Source organism: Aotus nancymaae, unplaced genomic scaffold (genome assembly GCF_030222135.1).
Source record: "Aotus nancymaae isolate 86718 unplaced genomic scaffold, 86718_ANA_hifiasm-v0.15.2.pri h1tg000018l, whole genome shotgun sequence".
Classification (NCBI taxonomy): Eukaryota; Metazoa; Chordata; class Mammalia; order Primates; family Aotidae; genus Aotus; species Aotus nancymaae.
The window spans coordinates 13,608,349-13,627,183 of NW_026988430.1; the positions used below are offsets into that span (position 1 = coordinate 13,608,349).

The window sequence follows — 18,835 nt, forward strand, 5'->3', positions numbered from 1 at the left end:
CACAATGGAATACTACACAGCCATAAAAAACAATGAGTTTGTGTCCTTTGTAGGGACTTGGATGAATCTGGAAAACATCATTTCCAGCAAACTGACACAAGAACACAAAATCAAACACTGCATGTTCTCACTCATAGGTGGGTGTTGAACAACGAGAACACGTGGACTCAGAGAGAGGAGCATCACACACTGGGAGCAGTAGGCAGAGGTAGGGGAGAGACAGCGGGAGGTAGGGAGGGAGGGGAGGGTGGGGGAGGGATAACATGGGGAGAAATGCCAGATATAGTATGCACCTAAAGTAAAATAAATAAATTTAAAAAAAACAAGTCTATACTCCTCAGCATATCTTATGAGGCCCTTTGTGGTCTGACCTGAAGCTTGCCTCCTGTTAGGGGTTGAATTGTGTTCCCTCAAAATTCCTACGTTGACGTCCTAACCCTCAGCACCTCAGAATGTGACCTTACTTGGAGCTAGGGCCTTTATAGAGGTAATCACATTAAAACAAGGTCATTAGGATGAGCTCTAATCCTAGACAGCTGGAACCCTTACAAAAATGAGAAATTTGGGCTGGGCACAGTGGCTCACACCTGTAATCCCAGCACTCTGGGAGGCCGAGGCAGGTGGATCACGAGGTCAAGAGATCGAGACCATCCTGGTCAACATGGTGAAACCCCGTCTCTACTAAAAATACAAAAAATTAGCTGAGCATGGTGGCACGCCCCTGTAGTCCCAGCTACTCGGGAGGCTGAGGCAGGAGAATTGCTTGAACCCAGGAGGCAGAGGTTGCAGTGAGCCGAGATCGCACCATTGCACTCTAGCCTGGGCAACAAGAGTGAAACTCCATCTCAAAAAAAAAAGAAAGAGAAATGTGGACACAGAAACAGACACATACAGAGGGAAAATGATGCAGAGATACAGGGAGAATGCCACGTGGACATGAACATGGTCATCTGTAAACCAAGAAGAGAACAGGAGCAGCTCCTTCCCTCGCAGCCTCAGAGGGAACCAACCCCACTGACAGGTGGATTCCAAGTATCTGGCCTCCAGAATTGTGAGGCAGCACATTTCTGTTGCTTAAGCCACGCTGTTTGTGGTTCTTTCTTCTGATGGCCCTGGCCCTCTTTTCTTTCCTATGCTTGTATCAGCAGCATCCCTGCCTCCTTGTTCTACTCTCTACATCCTCTGGACATGGTCAATTCTCTTTTATCTTCAGGACTCTGCACAGGCTATTTTCTCAGCCTGGAGTGCTGCTTTCCTTAGCAGTTTGCCTGTCTAACTCCCTGTGTCATTAATGTCTTGGCTTAGTGGCTTCCTCCTCTGGAGAGTTCTTTCTGACCATCCATCCTTCCTCCACCTCCACCCCCAAGACTTTATTAAATGCCCTGCTGGTAGCACATAGCATGCAATTATCAGACTATGCATTGTTCTCTATTTTCTTGTCTCCTCGCTAGATGGCAGACTTCTTGAAAGTAGGAGTTATGTCATAGAAATATACTATTTCTGCCTTTTCAGCACCTAGCCCCCTTTTTGGTACTAGCACCCCAACTTTCCTTTAGAAAAGCTCACCTTCCCTACTGTCAGTCCATGAGATTCAAATGATCCCATTGCATGGTTCAGATCTGAGCAGGGAATCCAGACCCTGTGAATGTATTCTTCAGTCTGCACCCACCTGGCCTCACCACTGCACCCAAATTGCTCTCACCTTGATTACAAACCACCTTCTTATTATTAAATCAAATGAATACTTTTCATTCTTATCTTAGTGGAACATAGTAGCACTAGAAGGAATTAAAGACCCCTCTCTTTCCTGAAATTTTCTCCAGCCTTGTTGATAGGAATACCATCGTCTCCTGGTTTTCTAACCACTCTCTCTCATTCTCCTTTGCCAATACTTTATAGGTAACATTGAGAAAAATTATACCCACTTCTCATGGCCATAGAGATGGGTTCACGGATGACCATGACCTGTTGGGACCACTGAGAGCAAGCTCTGAGATTTCTGCTAGGACTCTTAGGACTGAGAAACTCTCATGTTGTTGGAATTGCTACATGTGGGACTGCTGGCAACCCATGACCTTGTTGATTCTCCACATGGGAGAGCTTGCCAGAAATTAAGGCTGATGCAGGGGCAGAGAGAGCTGTGATAGGGAGATCAGTTCTTGGCTAAACCAGCGCTTGGGATGTTTGTCCATTCCAGGACTCTTTTCACAGTCTGGTATTTCCCCTATGTGGTTTATATGTTCACCAATGATAAAATAATAGGCAGGAATAAATTGAAGAGGAAAAAGCAGATTAAAAACTAAGTTGTGCCAGGTGCGGTGGCTCATGCCTGTAATCCCAGCACTTTGGGAGGCTGAGGCGAGCAGATCAGAAGGTCAAGAGATCGAGACCATCCTGGCCAACATGGTAAAACCTAAAAATACAAAACTCTACTAAAAATACAAAAATTAGCTGGGCGTGGTGACACTCACCTGTGGTCCCAGCTACTTGGGAGGCTGAGGGGCAAGAATCGCTTGAACCCAGGACGCGGAGGTTGCAGTGGGCTGAGATTGTACCACTGCACTCCAGCCTGGCAACAGAGCAAGACTCCATCTCAAAGAAACAAACAAACAAAAAACACTGGGTCTTATTCAAGGAGTCTATACATATAGGCCTTTTGATATCCAATTTATCCTACACTATTATTCAATTTGCTCAGTTACTAAACTGATGAAAACATTGAATCGGCTCAGTTGCATACGTGTGTGTATTTTAACGGGCACATACATAACTTGAGAATCTGTTTTGCAAAAGTTCTGATTTTATTAGTATGATCCATAGTAAGTATCAGTTCAGACAGTGTGTGCAGTGCATAAGATAGGGGCTTTGGAGGTGAGCAAATCACAGCCTGACTCTTGGCTCTGCCATTTCTCAGTCATGTAAACTTAGGCCACTTAGGTAGCCTCTGAGCCTGGTTTCTTTATTAGCAAAAATGAGGATCATAATGCTACCACTTCACTGGGCCATTGTGGGAATAAAAGGAAATAACACATATAAATAGCACATAGCACAAGGCCTGGATACATCACACAGCCAGAAAAAAAAAGCTTTACATTTCTTTTTAAAATAAACATTTTATTTAAAAATATATGCTTTTTTTTTTTTTTTAAAAAAAGAACACATGCCAACTTTGGTATTTTAGCCACTGCTTTTTGTCTCTTCCCAGTAACCCACATTTCTTTCTGATTATGCGTATTGAGCCAAGGAGACCGACGTGAAAACAGCGCTCCATAGGGTCCGCAGAGAACCTATGCTTGCTCTTTTTTTCTTTACAGAGTGTCTCTTTGTGCTTCACTGAGGGAGGATTGTAAGCACCCAGCCATGTGTTTTCCCCGTTCCCACTGCAGGGCCATTGGAAAGGAACTCTGGGGAGCAGCGTGGGTTCCTTTCCTTTGGAAAACATTAAAATAGCTTCCAGGATCCCCATCATTATACTCCTTTTTTCCATTAACACGCAGGAGCTAGGAAAACACTTCTAGGAAATGCATGCTCCAATGTTCATGATGGGAACAGTTGGTTACAATAAGCACAGGAGAACTTCAGGGGTTGGCTGGTCTTAACCCACAGGGAAAATCGCTGATTCCCAGAATCAAAAGGGAACTTACTCACATTAGTTACTGCATTCAGTGAGTCCTATGACAATTTCTCTGGCAGATGATAATGACGTTCTTCCCAGATCTCATCCTGTCTTGAAATCATCTCCCCATGGGTAGTCTCCATTTAGCCAGGGTTTCCCTATAAACCTGGACTCTCTAGAATCGAACCCAGCTCGTTAACACAACTGACCAGATCTTGGCACTATAGGATTGTCTTGTTCCGGGACCTGGGTCTGTATGTCTCTCAGTATCGTCTGTCTAATAAGGCATTGGCAATTTCGACCCTGAACCAACCTCCCAGCTTATATTAGATTTATGGGAAAACCAAGAACCCAGACTGTTTTCACTGCAAGTTTTCTCCTATCTGATATCTGATAGCGAACTGTGTACCAGCAATTGGGATCCTCCTTCTGTGAGGAAGGCAGCTGAGGCCTGAAGGGGGAAATCAAATTGCCTTCATATTCTTAGATGCTTTTACTTTAAGGGCCAGATGCTCACCAGTAAGTGTCCCTTTTGTCTATAAAGCTGCTATGATAAATAAGGATAGGACATAAAAATTCTTCCTCCACCGTTTCCTCATTTTCAAGGGGCTTTCTGTATCTGGCAATCAAAACAAATCTTCAAACTCTTATGGATGTTTTAAATGATGGGAGGTATTAAAAAAATCTCCAAGGGATAGACTACTGCTGTTTGTCCACAAAGAAAAAAATAAGAATTTTGGAGTGAGAGATAGCTTTCAGCTAAAAAGTGATCCTCAACTCCAGCCTCCCTTTTGGAAAAATGAAAACCCCTTTTTATCATAGTGAAAAAGTTTCTAGTTTGAGGACAGGGAGATTCTCAGTGTTCTTGCATGTAGGAAATACAACTCCCTGGGTCATTCAAATCTAAATAATCCGTGCTGAATCAATTCAGTATTGGATATCTGAAGATTTGTGTGCTCTGCCCATGGTGGGCATCAAATATTAGCCACTGGATGAGTACATTTTATGTGAGAGTTTTTAGCCAGACCAGAATCTGTTTCTAGAAGAGCTGATTGACTTTAAAATAAATAATATTTGGAAAGGACTATCTTGAATGCTTGGGATAGGTTTTATTGATTCTTTTTTTCAGGTTGGAAGTGAATGTTTTTGAATGGCAAAAGGGTGACAGTTCTGAGACCCTTGATTATTCAAGTGAAGGCTGTCTTGGCTTCCTCAATTACTGGTACAGTTATTGTAATGCTAAGAATGACTTCTCCTTAAAAAAAAATCTGACTTACTTCTCATAATGTGACATCTTAGCTGAATTGAGAAGTTTATACATAGATCAGAAAGTTTGGCCCTTTCTTTCTTCCCTCCTTTCTTTCCTCTCTTCTTTCCTTCCTTCCCTTCTCCCTCCTTGTCTCCTTCCCCCTTCCCGTCTCCTGTCTTCCCTTCCTCTCTCCCTCCCCCTCCTTCCTCCCTCCCTCCCTCTCTTTCCTCCCTTACAATGGAATTTGTGTTGTCTCAACAACATTGTTGGAAGCAGGGCCACTACTATTAAGCACAAGGGCTTACTGCAAGTGTTTGCACGAATACATTTTCTGACTCTTTTAGTTAAGTATGAATCTACCAAATTGCAGCAGCAATGGGGATAGCTGCAAATGTCTTCAAGTCTTCATTACCATGGGGGTTCAGAGGTCTTAAGAAAACTAGATGTGGTCATCTTCAGGTTCTAAGAGCATTAGGGAACTTGAACATGACCATCTTTGTAAGTCTCTGTAAATCTTTTAGTCATGCCTGATTTGTCATCACAAAAGACACAACTAAGAGTTGAAAACAATTTAAAACAGAATTCAGTGGGAGACAAATTCACGGATTATCTGATCTACTGGAAGCAGCCAACTTCACCAATTTTCTCCCAATTATCTCCAGTTTTCTCCCTCAAATTTCATGTCTGAGGTATGAAGACAGAGGGTGAATGTGGTTTGTGAAGACTGTAGAAGGCAGTTGAGAGCAGTTATCCAGTGATCTGCTCTTTTTTTTTTTTTTCGAGATGGAGTCTCACTCTGTCGCCCAGGCTGGAGTGCAGTGGCACGATCTCGGCTCACTGCAACCTCCGCCTCCCAGGTTCAAGCGATTTTCCTGCCTCAGCCTTCTGAAGAGCTGGGATTACAGGCACACCCCACCATGCCTGTAATCCCAGCACTTTGGGAGGCTGAGGCGGGTGGATCACGAGGTCAGAAGTTCAAGACCAGCCTGACCAACACGATGAAACCCCGTCTCTACTAAAAAATGCAATCTGCTCTTTTAACTGTGTTGGTTTGCATTAGGATATGAGAACCATTTTATCTTTTGTCTACTGTAAGGCATATCTATCTGTCCTGGGTCATAGCCTAAAAGATCCCCAGAAAAAGGCATGATCTGGAGAAGTACAGAGGCCTTCTAACTAGGTCTCATCTCTCAGATAGACATACCCAAGGAAAAAAATAATTAACCCTCAGTCCCAGGTCTCAGAGTAGGTGCACAGTGTGAGTTTGTTTTCCAAAGGAAGGGCAAGAAAAATAACATACAAACAGCAAAATGTGACACCTGAAAAGTATACTGACCAGCAAGCTTTGTCAAGACCCCAAGGAAACATCATCAACATTTGAGGAATGAACAAATGTGTGGAATGTGTTAATAAGGTTTCTTCCGCATAGCTTCATCTTCAAAGGAAACACTGGCAGTTTTTTCTTCTAGGTTTTTGGTTCTGATGACTGACATAAGAGCAAAATAAAAAATTTACCATGTGGATCTGTTAAAGCACAATGCAGTTGAAGGAATGTAAAATGATTTTCATGTTCCTTTCATACTCCTTTATAAGAGACTGTGATACCGTTTCCAGCTACTAATGGTGAAGCCGTTCTGTCTTTTCACGTTCATATTCATCGCCAAGATGAGCTTGTTCACGATAAGCAAGTAGCTGTGAGTCATTGTTTTGGAGTCCTTAGTCATACACAGAGAGGCAACGTGTAGTCTGGTTGATTAATCAGGAATTCATAGTGAGAAAGGCCAGGTATCATTCACAGCAGATTAAGGGCTAAAGGCTTTTGGTGTAGAACTCTGTAACACTGCTTTTGAAGATACATGCACACACCGATATAATATACACATATGTATATATCTATTATACACACGTGTGTGTTTGTGTGTGTATGTGTATTTCCCCCCATCCCACCCCCAGAATAAGATCTGGCAGCTTTCAGAGTAGCAATCACCAAAAACACTCAGTGTTCACACATTTTTACAAGTTAACAATGGAATGACTTCTAAATCTTTGGTTTATCAAAAAGAGAGCTTCTAAAATCACAACATTTTTGATTATTTTTTCTATAAGTGCACAGTGAACAACATTTTTTTTTTTTTACAAAAGATAAAAACAGTGCCTTAGTGATTTAAATAAAAAAGCAAAACAACAGCAATAGCTCCTTTCTACAGCATGCAACAATATAAAATTGTGAATTGGAGCCACAGTGAGCCTTACAGACACTGTCCTGAAATTTTAGTTTTTTCCAACTCCCAGCCAAAGCCATGAGAGGTAATGAGGAATGCACATTGGACTGCTGTCTTTTTCCTTCCATCGTGTTCAATGTGCAATTCTGTTTTCTTTCAAAAACCCAGATCTGAAATTCTCTCCTGTAAATATCGTCCATATTTACCTTTACAATATAATGATTTCCAATTTCCCCAGGGCAACACAAACCAATAATTTCTTGAAAATTAAATGAGACTAGAAAGAACTTTGTGACAGATGGACCAAGTCACCAGTTTCTTCCTAAAGAAATTCTTGCAACTTCTTTTTGCAGCAAACTGTGTGTTTGGAGAATGAGTTCTCCAGGAGAACCTGGATTGTTAACTTTTTTCAAAAATGGCTTTCTTAGGATTATGGCAGCTTGTAAGAACTGAGAGGTCCTTCCCTCCCAATGTTGGGGCAGAAAAAGAAAGATGCCAAATGAGGAACAGGAAAGGATTGGTACCTTGATGGAAAAGTGGCGTGAGAGAAAGATAAACTGATAAGAAGAAAGCAAAAGGATAAGTGGTCTTCCATAAGTAACAGCCCTGTTATAGGAACCCAGGGTGTTTATCCCAGGGTATGTGAAATGATGTCATTCTCTAGTACTGTCTGAATTTTCTCTGGTACAGCTTTTTTCCTGTCCCTAGAGATATATTTCTGCCATTTGATCATCTCCAGTCTTTGGAACTAAAGGGGGCTGTGTTGGGGCGCTTGCGGCATCTCCTTCAGGGGAAGGTCTGCATTCTTCAGGGTTCTCATATAGGACACATACTTATCAGCACAAGGATGGTGGGAATGATTGGGCCACTGGTTAAAAGAGAAGAAAGTTCTGGATGGAATTCTGTGGACTCAGTTCAGGTTAACTGTTATCAGTGACCACACAGAGTCCTGGGTATAAGTTCAGAACCACTCCAGTGGGGCAGTTTTGCGGCAGAGGGACATTGAGTTGATGTAGTGTCTCTGGAAATAGATTGGTTTTGTCCCTCTGTCTCAAGAACTTTTGAAGTAAAGCTGAGTCTGGCTTCTCTTTTGAAAGACAGACTGGGCAGCAGCTTCCATCGCAGGTATGCCTTCCATAACCTTTGAGGGTCTGCCTTCCCTGTACTCCCAAAAGCCTTCATTCTCCTTCCACATTAGGTCTAGTGAATTCATGAGAAAAGCTTACAGCGTGAGCTTACGCCCCAACAAAGCCTGAGAAAATTTATGGGCTAGAAAATATACTGGTCTTTGAAAAGGCAGTGAAATATTTTTTTTTGGCATCCTTAATCTGAGAAAGCACATTTTTGAATGCATTGTTGAAATCACTCACAGTTACTGAATGTTGGTAACTATTACAGAATATGTATTTTTAAAAATGACTTCTATTTGTTCTTGTTGATTGCCACAGAAGTCTCCATTGCTTCTTTTTAATTCCCTTCTTCTTTTATTTTTGGATCGTAACATATGTATGGTTGTGTGCTTTCCCCCCTGGAATTCCTATTGGTCTTCCATAGCACTGGTGCATCGGGCATTCTACCACTGCTGCAAGTGAAGGTCCATGGAAGAATTCAGATTGAGATCAGTGACATCCAGGAAATCGATATTAAAGATGCTGGGGCTGCTGGTAGCGAGGGAGCCAAAGCCAGGTGTGGAGCTTGGCGGAGTGAGGTCTAGCCACTCCATGGTTTCCCACGGAGATTCAGTGAAGCTTAACTGCAGCCCATTGCTGTCCACAGAAGAGGGTGAAAACTGTGTCTGCATCGGGGAGAGGGGTCCTGGCAAGATCTCATGTGCATTGAAGAGATCTTCTGCAGCCTTCCCGGAGAATCCATCCATTATCCCGTCAAAACGAGGCTCTTCGCTCCCAATTTTCAGAAGGGTAACATCACTCACCTTTCCTAGGGGGCTCTGGGAATTTAATAAGACTTCAAGATGCTCATCACTGTCGGTGGCATAGGGATCATAGGGGATCTGGCTGCCTGAAGAGGTTTGTTCAAAGGAAGCCGAGGGCTTGGGAAGGACAGCACTTGGGCTTCGGGAAGATCTGGGTATCTTTGGGACTTTTTGAAGACATGAATGATCCTCTCTAGCGTCTGCTGGCATTTCTGTGGGTAAAGCAGGATGCAACTTGTTAAAAATCACTTCAAATCGAGTGTGCCATGCAATGTGAGTGAGTTACACTTAGATACAGAAGACGCCACACTTCCCTGATCCCCCTCACCACCCAGTCTCATCTCTAAGCTGCTCTGTCATCCTCCAATTCATTTTCCCTCTGGTCTTTCCCCAAACCCTTTCCTACTGGGAGTTCCACTCTATGACTATTAACCTCTTCTCTGAAGGTTCCTGTACTTACTCCTTCTCTAACCCCTGGTAGTCCCTTGAGAATACTGAGTCCATCCTGACACCCTCAGTGCGGGCCTGAAGATGAGGGATCAGGTGCTATGCAATTGTCACTTCCTGACTGCTACTCCCCCTCCTTCTGACGACAACTCAGCAGTTTCGGGGTTTGAGGGTGACACCAACACCTCACCCCTAGCCTCCTGGTCATTCCTCCTCATCCACTGAAAACTCTACTTCCTAGTCCACTGCCTTTTCCCCGCTTCAACCTTTCTCATTCTGTAACCTGAGCATCCTTGGAAATCACAGTGTTCACGCTGGCCCCTCAGCTCTTGACTTCCTCCTCAACTCCAGTGATTCTCCCATTCCCACCCCATCAGACACACCTTGGATCGTGTCATCTCCAAATACTGCATCCCGCTGAAAGCTCACTTTCAAGCTATATTTTCTACTCTCTCTTTTCAAGCTATATCCTCTCCCATCCCCCCAGGCCACTTATCAAGCACCCCATAGCAATAATTTCCCAACCATTCACAGTCACACCAATCCATAGACTCTACTCCGTTATCACTGTTCACCAGCCCCTCTGGTCTTCACCTCTTTCCTTGTCCAGCCTATATTTTTGGCAGAACCCCACACCTGGATGAATCTGATCATTCACCTTCTCTGAGCGTGCTCTGGATCAGCAGAATGTCGCAAGAGAAAAATTGAACTAAGCTGACTGGGTTTCACTTTAGATTCCTGATGTCAGACATACAATTGGCATTTAAGACTACAAAACCACCCTGCTGTGTTTCCCCAGAAAACTCAATTCATTCGTGATGAAGTCATAACTGCTCTTCTTCCCCTGAATCTTCCACACTCCCCTTCTGCATCCTCACACGTTGCTGACCTTGCCACATATTTCATTAGAAATACATGAGGGCATCTGATATGAACTCTCTCATCTTTCCATCACAGAACTCATATACATACATATGTCTGTACCCATCTCTTTCTTCTTCCTTCCTGTTACAGTGGAGGAAGGTCCATTCACTTGCTTCTCGTCTGTCTCCCTTACCAGACCGTAAACTCCATAAAAATCAGGACTTTGTCTGATGTATCCCAGAGACTAGCGTGATGCCTCGCTACTACCTCTTCTCCAAGTTCTTTGCTACCTCCTTCTCTGAAACTTTAAATTTTTTTGCTTAAGGATTCTGCCCTGAGTTCTTTTCTTTTTATCTACACATCCTCCTTGGGTCATCTTATTCATGTGTGTGGTTTCAAATCCTAGGCACACACTCTGTAATTTTTTTTTAAGTAAATAAATGAAAAAAATTAAAAGGCGACAAAAAGAACGTGTTGTTTATGTTTTATTGCTAGCATGAATAACATTTAAGCATGAATGAACCATCCAGTGGAAGGTTACTAATTGAATTGCACTTTCAGTAGGTAGCACAAAACTTTCATTATCTGCTTTTTTCTTTTCTTATAATTGAGAAGGCAGGGACATTGGGATTAGAACACAGAAAAAATTAGTGCTGCGAGAGAAAACATTTAAGGAAACAAGGATTAGGCTGAAACATGAAAACGATTAAAATGATTGCTGAAAAATGCTCCTAGGACAAAGGCAGTGAGGAATCATCCACTATGCCTTCTTTTATCAGCTCTAATAATGCTCAGGAATCTCCAAAAAAAAAAAAAGACTCTCCTTGAGGACTACCTGGTACATCCAACTCAGTGTACATCTGATCTTGCTACCAAGAGTTCATTCCTTAGAATCCACACAGGCTCAGAATGTCCTAATGGACGGGCCACAGGCAGTCTTACCTCCGCTTTCAATAAGGACATCCAGGAGTTCATCCATTTGCTGACTCCGAGTCATTTGCTATTGCAGATTAACCAAAGGAGAACAGACAGGTTAGAAGGTGGTTATCTCTGCAGGGAATCATTAGAAGCAGCGCTGCAGGTCGTTGAACTAGGTTTGGTTAAGTTTTTTTTTGTTTGTTTGTTTGTTTGTTTTTTTAATCTAATTGGGGTAAAAACACATAACTTTAAATTTACTATCAACCATTTTTAGGTGTACAGTTAAGCGGCATGAAGTCCATTCACATTGTTGTGTGACCATCCCCACCATCTATCTCCAGAATTCTTTTCATCCTGCAAGACTAAAACTGTGTGTGCATTAAACCCTAACTTCCCACGCCCCATCCTGTAGCCCCAGAAATCACCATTTTCCTTCCTATCTCTACGAATTTGACTATTCTATCTAGGTCCCTCATATAAGTGAATCAGACAGTATTTGTTCTTTTGTGACTAGCTTATTTCGCTAAGCATAATGTCCTCAAGGTTGATCTGTGTTGTGCTATGTGTCAGAATTTCTTTTTTTTTAAAGACTGAATAAAATTCTGTTGTATAGATATAACACATGTTGTTTATCCATTCATCTGTTAATGGGCATCTAGGCTGTTTGCACCTTTGGGGTACAGTGAATAACACTGCTATGAACACAGGAGTTGTTTGCCTAAAGGTTTTTTTAACCCTGTTTGATTAAGCTTCAGTATTAATTTTAGGCATATAAACTACTGAATGAAACAATCTATTACAACAGAAGAAGGGAGAAAGAAGGCAGAATGCTTCCCAGCACAGAGTACTTTAGAGATAGTTCAGTTGTTTGAGAGGTTTTGTTAGATACAGCGAACTCCAAGTTTCTCTTCAAAGAATCAGTGTGTCAGTATGCTCAGCTCTCTTATTCTTTAATTCTCCATTTCAAAGTTTAACTTCCTTGTAGTTTCAGTAAAAACCTTTCCCACCAGTTCTACTCAGTAGTTCACATCTGTTCCCCTGCTCCATCCTGACTCATCTCGGTCACCTGCTCTGGTCACCTGCTTTGACCCCTGGTTACCTGCTCTGACCTGCCTTAACTGTCCTTCCTGCCAAACTACCCACCCCGCCACTCCAGCTTATACCCCTGCTCTCTTTAAAATAGCCAATTGGAATTAGCTTAGACTGTGCAGTTTAACCCTAGCCAATAGGGGAATAACATAGCAGTAGGGGCGACCTCCGTCAGGAATAAGAACTGCTTCCCCTCCCTTGTCCAGGTGTGCCTTCACCATTGTTCCATCTGTGAGCTGCACCCTTCTATAGAAGTAAATTGCCTTGCTGAAGAAATTTATATTCCAGTGCTACTTCTTTTGCAGCACTGAATATTTACACATAACAGTTTTCATCCCAGGAGCAGGACATCTTAATATATAGAAAATACCTTTTCGGCTGGGTGTGGCGGCTCACACCTGTAATCCCAGCACTTTGGGAGGCTGAGGCAAGTGGATCATGAGGTCAGGAGTTCAAGCCCAGCCTGGCTAACATGGTGAAACCCTGTCTCTACTAAAAATACAAAAATTAGCCAGGCGTGGTGGTGTGTGCCAGTGAGCCTAGCTACTAGGGGTGCTGAGACAGGAGAATCGCTTGAACATAGGAGGTGGAGGTTGCAGTGAGCTAAGACCATGCCATTGCACTCCAGCCTGGGCAAGAGTGAGACTCTGTCTCAAAAAAAAAAAAAGAAAGAAAGAAAGAAAGAAAGAAAGAAAAGAAAATACCTTTTTAGGCTATTACTTTGAAGTGACCTAAATCTACCCTCACTTGGTTGCTGCAATGTGGCCCAAGAACTTGGCTCGTATTTTGTTGGTTCCTCACTGCAATAGCTTGAGGAACCTGTAGACACTTGTAGGATATGCCCTGTCCTCTCTGGCTCATCTCAGTAGAGTCTTATTTCTGGATGTCCACTTTGCCTGGCCATTTTCTTTTCTTTTGAAACTGTGAAGGATCAGCTGACGTTTACAGAAACCAGGGGAGAGGAATGGGGAGAACAAAGGCATCTATCCATCTCACTCCTCCGACAACCCAGATTCAATAAACACAGGCATCAATAATCAATGTCAAAAAATGAGTCATTTATCACTTCAGAAGGTACCAGATGCCTAAGGGACTGGCAGGTAATGGAATGAACTGAATATAGAATAAGAAAAAGAGGCAGAGAGCGGAGCATAGCTGTGGCTCAAAGTAGCAGCAGAACCTGGCTTTACGCAATTGTCTACTCGCAGCACTGTGGCTCCTGGGTTGCCAGATCCTCTAATTTTTTAGAAATGAGAAAGCCCACTTTGCATACCATCTCCTGTTATTTAAAACGTTCTTTAAGCCAAACAGAACTTAACTTCAGGCTGACTTTGATCTGTGGGATACCCGTATGCAGCAACTGATGCAGATGTTCCGTTCTGGGTTGAGGACATATAAAGGGCTATCGAATACCTTATCCAAGCTCAGACTACTTAAAATACAGGATCGTTCATCGTTTTTTCTTTTTCTTTTTCTTTTTTTTTTTGAGATGGAGTTTTGCTTTTGTCACCCAGGTTGGAGTACAGTGGCACAATCTCGGCTCACTGCAACCTCTGCCTCCCAGGTTTAAGCAATTCTCCTGCCTCAGCCTCCCAAGTAGTTGGGATTACAGGCACGCACTGCCACATCCACCTAATTTTTGTATTTTTAGTAGAGACGGGGTCTCACCATGTTGGCCAGGCTGGTCTCAAACTCCTGACCTCAGGTGATCCAGCTGCCTTGGCCTCCCAAAGTGTTGGGATTACAGCTGTGAGCCACTACACCCGGCTTTGTTTTTTCTTTTTCTTACTTTTTAATTTTGAGACTTTCCAAATACGAATGAAAGTAGAGGATACAGTGAACCTCCTTGCATTTATTACCCAGCTTCAATCAACACCCAATCAATGTTTTGCCAGGGTCATTGAATTTTAAAGCCAGGGAGAACATCAGGAAGTATTACCCTGACAATCACTCTCATATATTTGAGAACCTTTTATGTGCCTGAACAATGTAGTATGTACTAGAATCCTTACCAAGTAAATATTATCCCTATTTTGTATAAGAGAGGTGAAGCATTCACCTTATTGACAGTGTGGCAGCTGGCAGATAACAGGGCTGGTACCAAAGCCAGGCAGGTGACCCTCTTCTCTCCCTGCCTCACACAGCTATACACACGACACTGTTTCCCAATTATCGTCTAGGTAATTCGCTTATTTTGGTGGCAAGGCACACAACACACTCAATATCAGAATTTACAGACTGCATGAAGTTTAATCATCTAAAACAATGTCTGTTCATTGAGTCAGTCTATTCTCCCATAAAGAACAAATCACATGGTTACCTGCTTTACGGCATCCTCATAGGATGGAGGCTGTGTTACCTCTGAAATTGCTGAACTTGACTTAGAAAAAGTAGGGGATGGAATTGAAAACTTTGGCCCCGTCTTATCAGAAGAGTGTAAACCAGCCATCTGCATGGGTAAAATACAGAGAAAGGCATTGAATTCATGGATCTGAAATGATATTGCTACTGTTCTAGAAACAACAGGTTAAATTTTGGAAAAATTAATCTAAGAGAAAAAGAAAAGGTCCAGGGCTTAGAAAATAACTCCCATAACAATAGTGAATTCCACTGTGGGTTTATTGCTGGTGGCATCTCAGAATGGGAACCTCGCAGAACTATTTTCCCTCTTCAAATGCACCCTCTTCTTTTAAGGACAAATAAGTAAGAGTCAAATTCAATACAAAAAAAAAAAAAAAAATTCAGGCCGGGCGAGGTGGCTCATGCCTATAATCCTAGCACTTTGGGAGGCCAAGGTGGGCAGATCACCGGAGGTCAGGACTTCAAGACCAGCCTGGCCAACATGGTGAAACCCCATCTCTACTAAAAATACAAAAATTAACCGGGTGTGATGGTGTGCGCCTGTAATCCCAGCTACTCGGGAGGCTGAGGTGGGAGAATCACTTGAACTTGGGAGGTGGAGGTTGCAGTGAGCCAAGATCACGCCACTGCACTTCAGCCTGGGTGACAGCGAGACTGCGTCGCAAAGAAAAAGAAAAAAAAAATCATCGACCTAGGAATTTCCAGAGTAATCTATCTCTCAGGTCATTTATTCCAAACTGGGTACTTTGCAGCCAGTCGGAGCCATTGCTGAGTTGTTGAGGTTTCTTTATGAACTGGCTTTGTTTACTGTGAGTGTGTTCTCCTGTGGAGTGCCTGGCCCACTTCAGGGTCTCTGTCCCTTTCCTGACTTGTCATATGTGGCACTTTTATGTCACGCTTATCTTGTTTGTCTTCTTTCTGCCACCTCTTCTTTGCCCCTTGAAACTCTCCATAGCCTGAATGGTTCATACCCCTGACTTCTTCCACCTGCTGACTGGGTGACATCTCTTCCTTTCCCAGAAAGATACTGCACTGTGGCCACTGCTTTCTACAGATCTCCAATCCTGTCCATGGATCTGTGTCCCTCTCTCCTCCTCCAACATTGTTTTCCCACACACCCTGATTCCAATCTTCAACTTCACAGAAACTGGTTTCTTGTTCACATTGTTTTGCAAACATATTATGGCCATTTTAGTCATCATGATTTCTGGGATGACCCCAGGAAGTGACTGCCTGGGATACCTCCTTATTCATATTTGTACATCCTTTTACACGCATTTTGAGTGGATGTGTTTCTCTCTAAAATGAAATTTCCTTCTGCCTTTAAAGGGAAATTCATGGCCGGGCACAGTGGCTCACACCTGTCATCCCAGCACTTTGGGAGGCCAAAGTGGGTGGATCACGAGGTCAGGAGTTCAAGACCAGCCTGGCCAAGGTGATAAAACCCTGTCTTTACTAAAAATAAAAAAAAGTAGCTGGCATGGTGGTGGGTGTCTATAACCCCAGCTAATCGGGAGGCTGAGGCAGATAATTGCTTGAACTCAGGAGATGGAGGTTGCAGTGAGCCAAGATCACACCACTGTACTCCAGCCTGAGTGACACAGTAAGACTCTGTCTCAAAAAAAAAGAGAAAAAGGGAACTTCTTTTCACTTTGGAGGACAGGGATTACAGAAGAGAGGAGGCAAAGTGAATCCCAGGTTGAATCCTTTTTCAAGGTGCTTACCTTTTGCTGTACACATGGGCTTTTGGGACAAGTGTTGCCCCCAGCACCATGACTGCTGTCTGCTTGGGTTCCAGAGAAGGGTGGGTGGAGGCTGGAAGAATGGGGAGAAAAGCCTGGAGGATGGCCATCGTGTGCTCCTGAGTTCTGTAAAGGAAGAAGTGACAAATTACATGGCCAGCATTAGCTTGCTTGAGTGTGACCTTGGCTGACAATTCTGGTTCCTGCCCTGTGTCCCCTTGTGTCATCTTTGCAAACCTTCCTAAATTCCATTACCAGATGAACTTGCCTAAAATCTGGCTTTTTAGACATCACCTACTGCTCAAAAACTTCCAGTGGCTTCAGGTATCCACGGCATAGGATTTCCACTTTCAACCTGGATGAGTGTTCAAGACTACAGTTTGGTGCTATTTACTTCTGCAAGCTTAAGTTCTACGATTCCCACCACAGACTTCCATCAGCATGCCCTGTACATTCCATCTCCCTGCCTTGTCCGTTTCCTGGTCCTCTACTTTTAAACATGATACTTCCTGCCAAGTCCAATCCCCTCACAAAACCTTCCTGGACCTTTCTAGCCCTTTATAATCAATCTGTCCCTCCCTCTCATCAGTATTTAATGTTGTAAGCATAGATCAGCTACATTAACCTATATTGTTCTTTATCCTTTTTTTTTTTTTTTTTTTTCTGAGATGGAGTCTTGCTCTGTCACCCAGGCTGGAGTGCAATGGCATGATCTTGGCTCACTGCAACCTCTGCCTCTGGTGTTCAAGCTATTCTCCTGCCTCAGCCTCCAGAGTAGCTGAGATTACAGGTGCACACCACCATGCCTGGCGAATTTTTCTATTTTTAGTAGAGACAGGGTTTCACTATGTTGACCAGGCTGGTCTCGAACTCCTGACCTTGTGATCTGCCCGCCTCGGCCTCCCAAAGTGCTGGGATTACAGGCGTGAGCCACCGCACCCAGCCTGTTCCTTATCATTTTATCATGAAATTGTTAACGTCTTTAAAGAGTCTTTGTGAGCCATAAATCACTGTACAATGTTAGCAGCAATATCACCAGTACTGAAAGTTTTGGTCCAGAGGTATGTCTCAAGAGCTATTTTTACCTTTGTTTCCCTGGATACTATACATGCAATAAACGTTTGTTAATTATGACAATACTTTATTTAGGTCCTAATTTCTCCCAGAGTGCCCCTCAGGGGTAGGCATTGTTCATGGGAATGCGTTGTTCCTATAGGTTTGTAAAAATTAATTATCATTACCTTTTGCCACACTTCACACTCTTGGGGTGGAGATATTCCACAAGAATAGGGTGTGTACTTAGAATTAACAAATTTCAGGTTCATGTGATCCTGGGTAACTGATTTAAGCTCTCTGAGCCTCATTTTCCTCAATGGCAAATAAAGAATAATACACTGGAGCTCAGTTTCCTTGTGACAGTGACTGAGGTTATTCATAGACATGCCTCTTAATGCTTGGCACTTAGAAGGTATTCATATTCAATTAATGTGAGTTTTCTTCCCATTCCCTTTCTAATAATGTTGATTGCAGAACCTTTTGATAGCGTTACCTTTCTCCACTTGACTTACATAGACTTTCCCAGTGATTCTTCCGCTCACGAGCATAAGCAGAGTCTTTGCCAATCACCTTTGCCTAGTCTTTGAATTAGTGAGTCTTCTAAGCCAGCTCCTATGACTGTTCCCATTCTGCTCCAGCCACTGGTCCTTGAACAGTCTCTATAAGCTCCAACCACAGGGCCTTTGCATGTACTATTTCTCCTTTGCCTTCAATGCCTTCACCTCAAATATCCACAATTTTTTTTTTTTTTTACTTCTTTGAAGGTTTTGCTAAAATGTCCCTGGCCCTTCTATTTAGAGTTGCAAACTTCCAAACTGCACACATAAACTACATACACACACACACACACACACACACACACACACACATATCCCTTTGCTTTTTCTCCATAAATTGTATCATCTAATATAGTATGTAATTTACTTTGAAATTGTTTAATTTACTTTTAAACTGTCTCTGTTCCCACAAGAATAGACATTTTTCTTTGGCTAGTTCAGCACTAATTCCCAGAGATGAGAACAGGACCTGGCACACAGTAGGTGATCACTAAATGTTTTCACTATGCAGACTATTGCATGAAAGTAAGGTCTGATGACTTTCCCTTTAAACCTTTGAGGCATTGGTTTGACATATGATAAGGTTTGACCCCAAGGAATCCTAAGAGCGGTGGTTAGCAAGCTGCAGCCCACAAGCCAAGTCTTGCTCACTGCCTGTTTTTTAAATAAAGTTTTATTGGAACATAGCCATGTGCATTTGTTTACACAATGTCTATGGCTGTGTTTGTGATAACAAAGGCAAAACTAAGTAGGTATGACACAGACAGTGTGACCTGCAAAG

General features: G+C 42.8%; 1 protein-coding gene across 2 annotated transcripts in view; it reads right to left on the minus strand.

The window, feature by feature from the left end:
- Window positions 1-2,778: 2,778 nt before the first annotated feature.
- The window catches only part of MYOCD (myocardin), a 104,239-nt gene continuing 88,182 nt past the window's right edge, over window positions 2,779-18,835 (minus strand). For both annotated transcript variants that reach the window (XM_021676086.2, XM_064378283.1), the window contains 4 exons: window positions 16,424-16,567; window positions 14,659-14,787; window positions 11,274-11,331; window positions 2,779-9,232 (listed from right to left, as the gene is read on the minus strand). In XM_021676086.2, coding sequence (XP_021531761.2) covers window positions 8,661-9,232; window positions 11,274-11,331; window positions 14,659-14,787; window positions 16,424-16,567 — 903 coding nt within the window. In that variant the 3' untranslated portion in view covers window positions 2,779-8,660. The remainder of the gene's footprint in view (window positions 9,233-11,273; window positions 11,332-14,658; window positions 14,788-16,423; window positions 16,568-18,835) is intronic.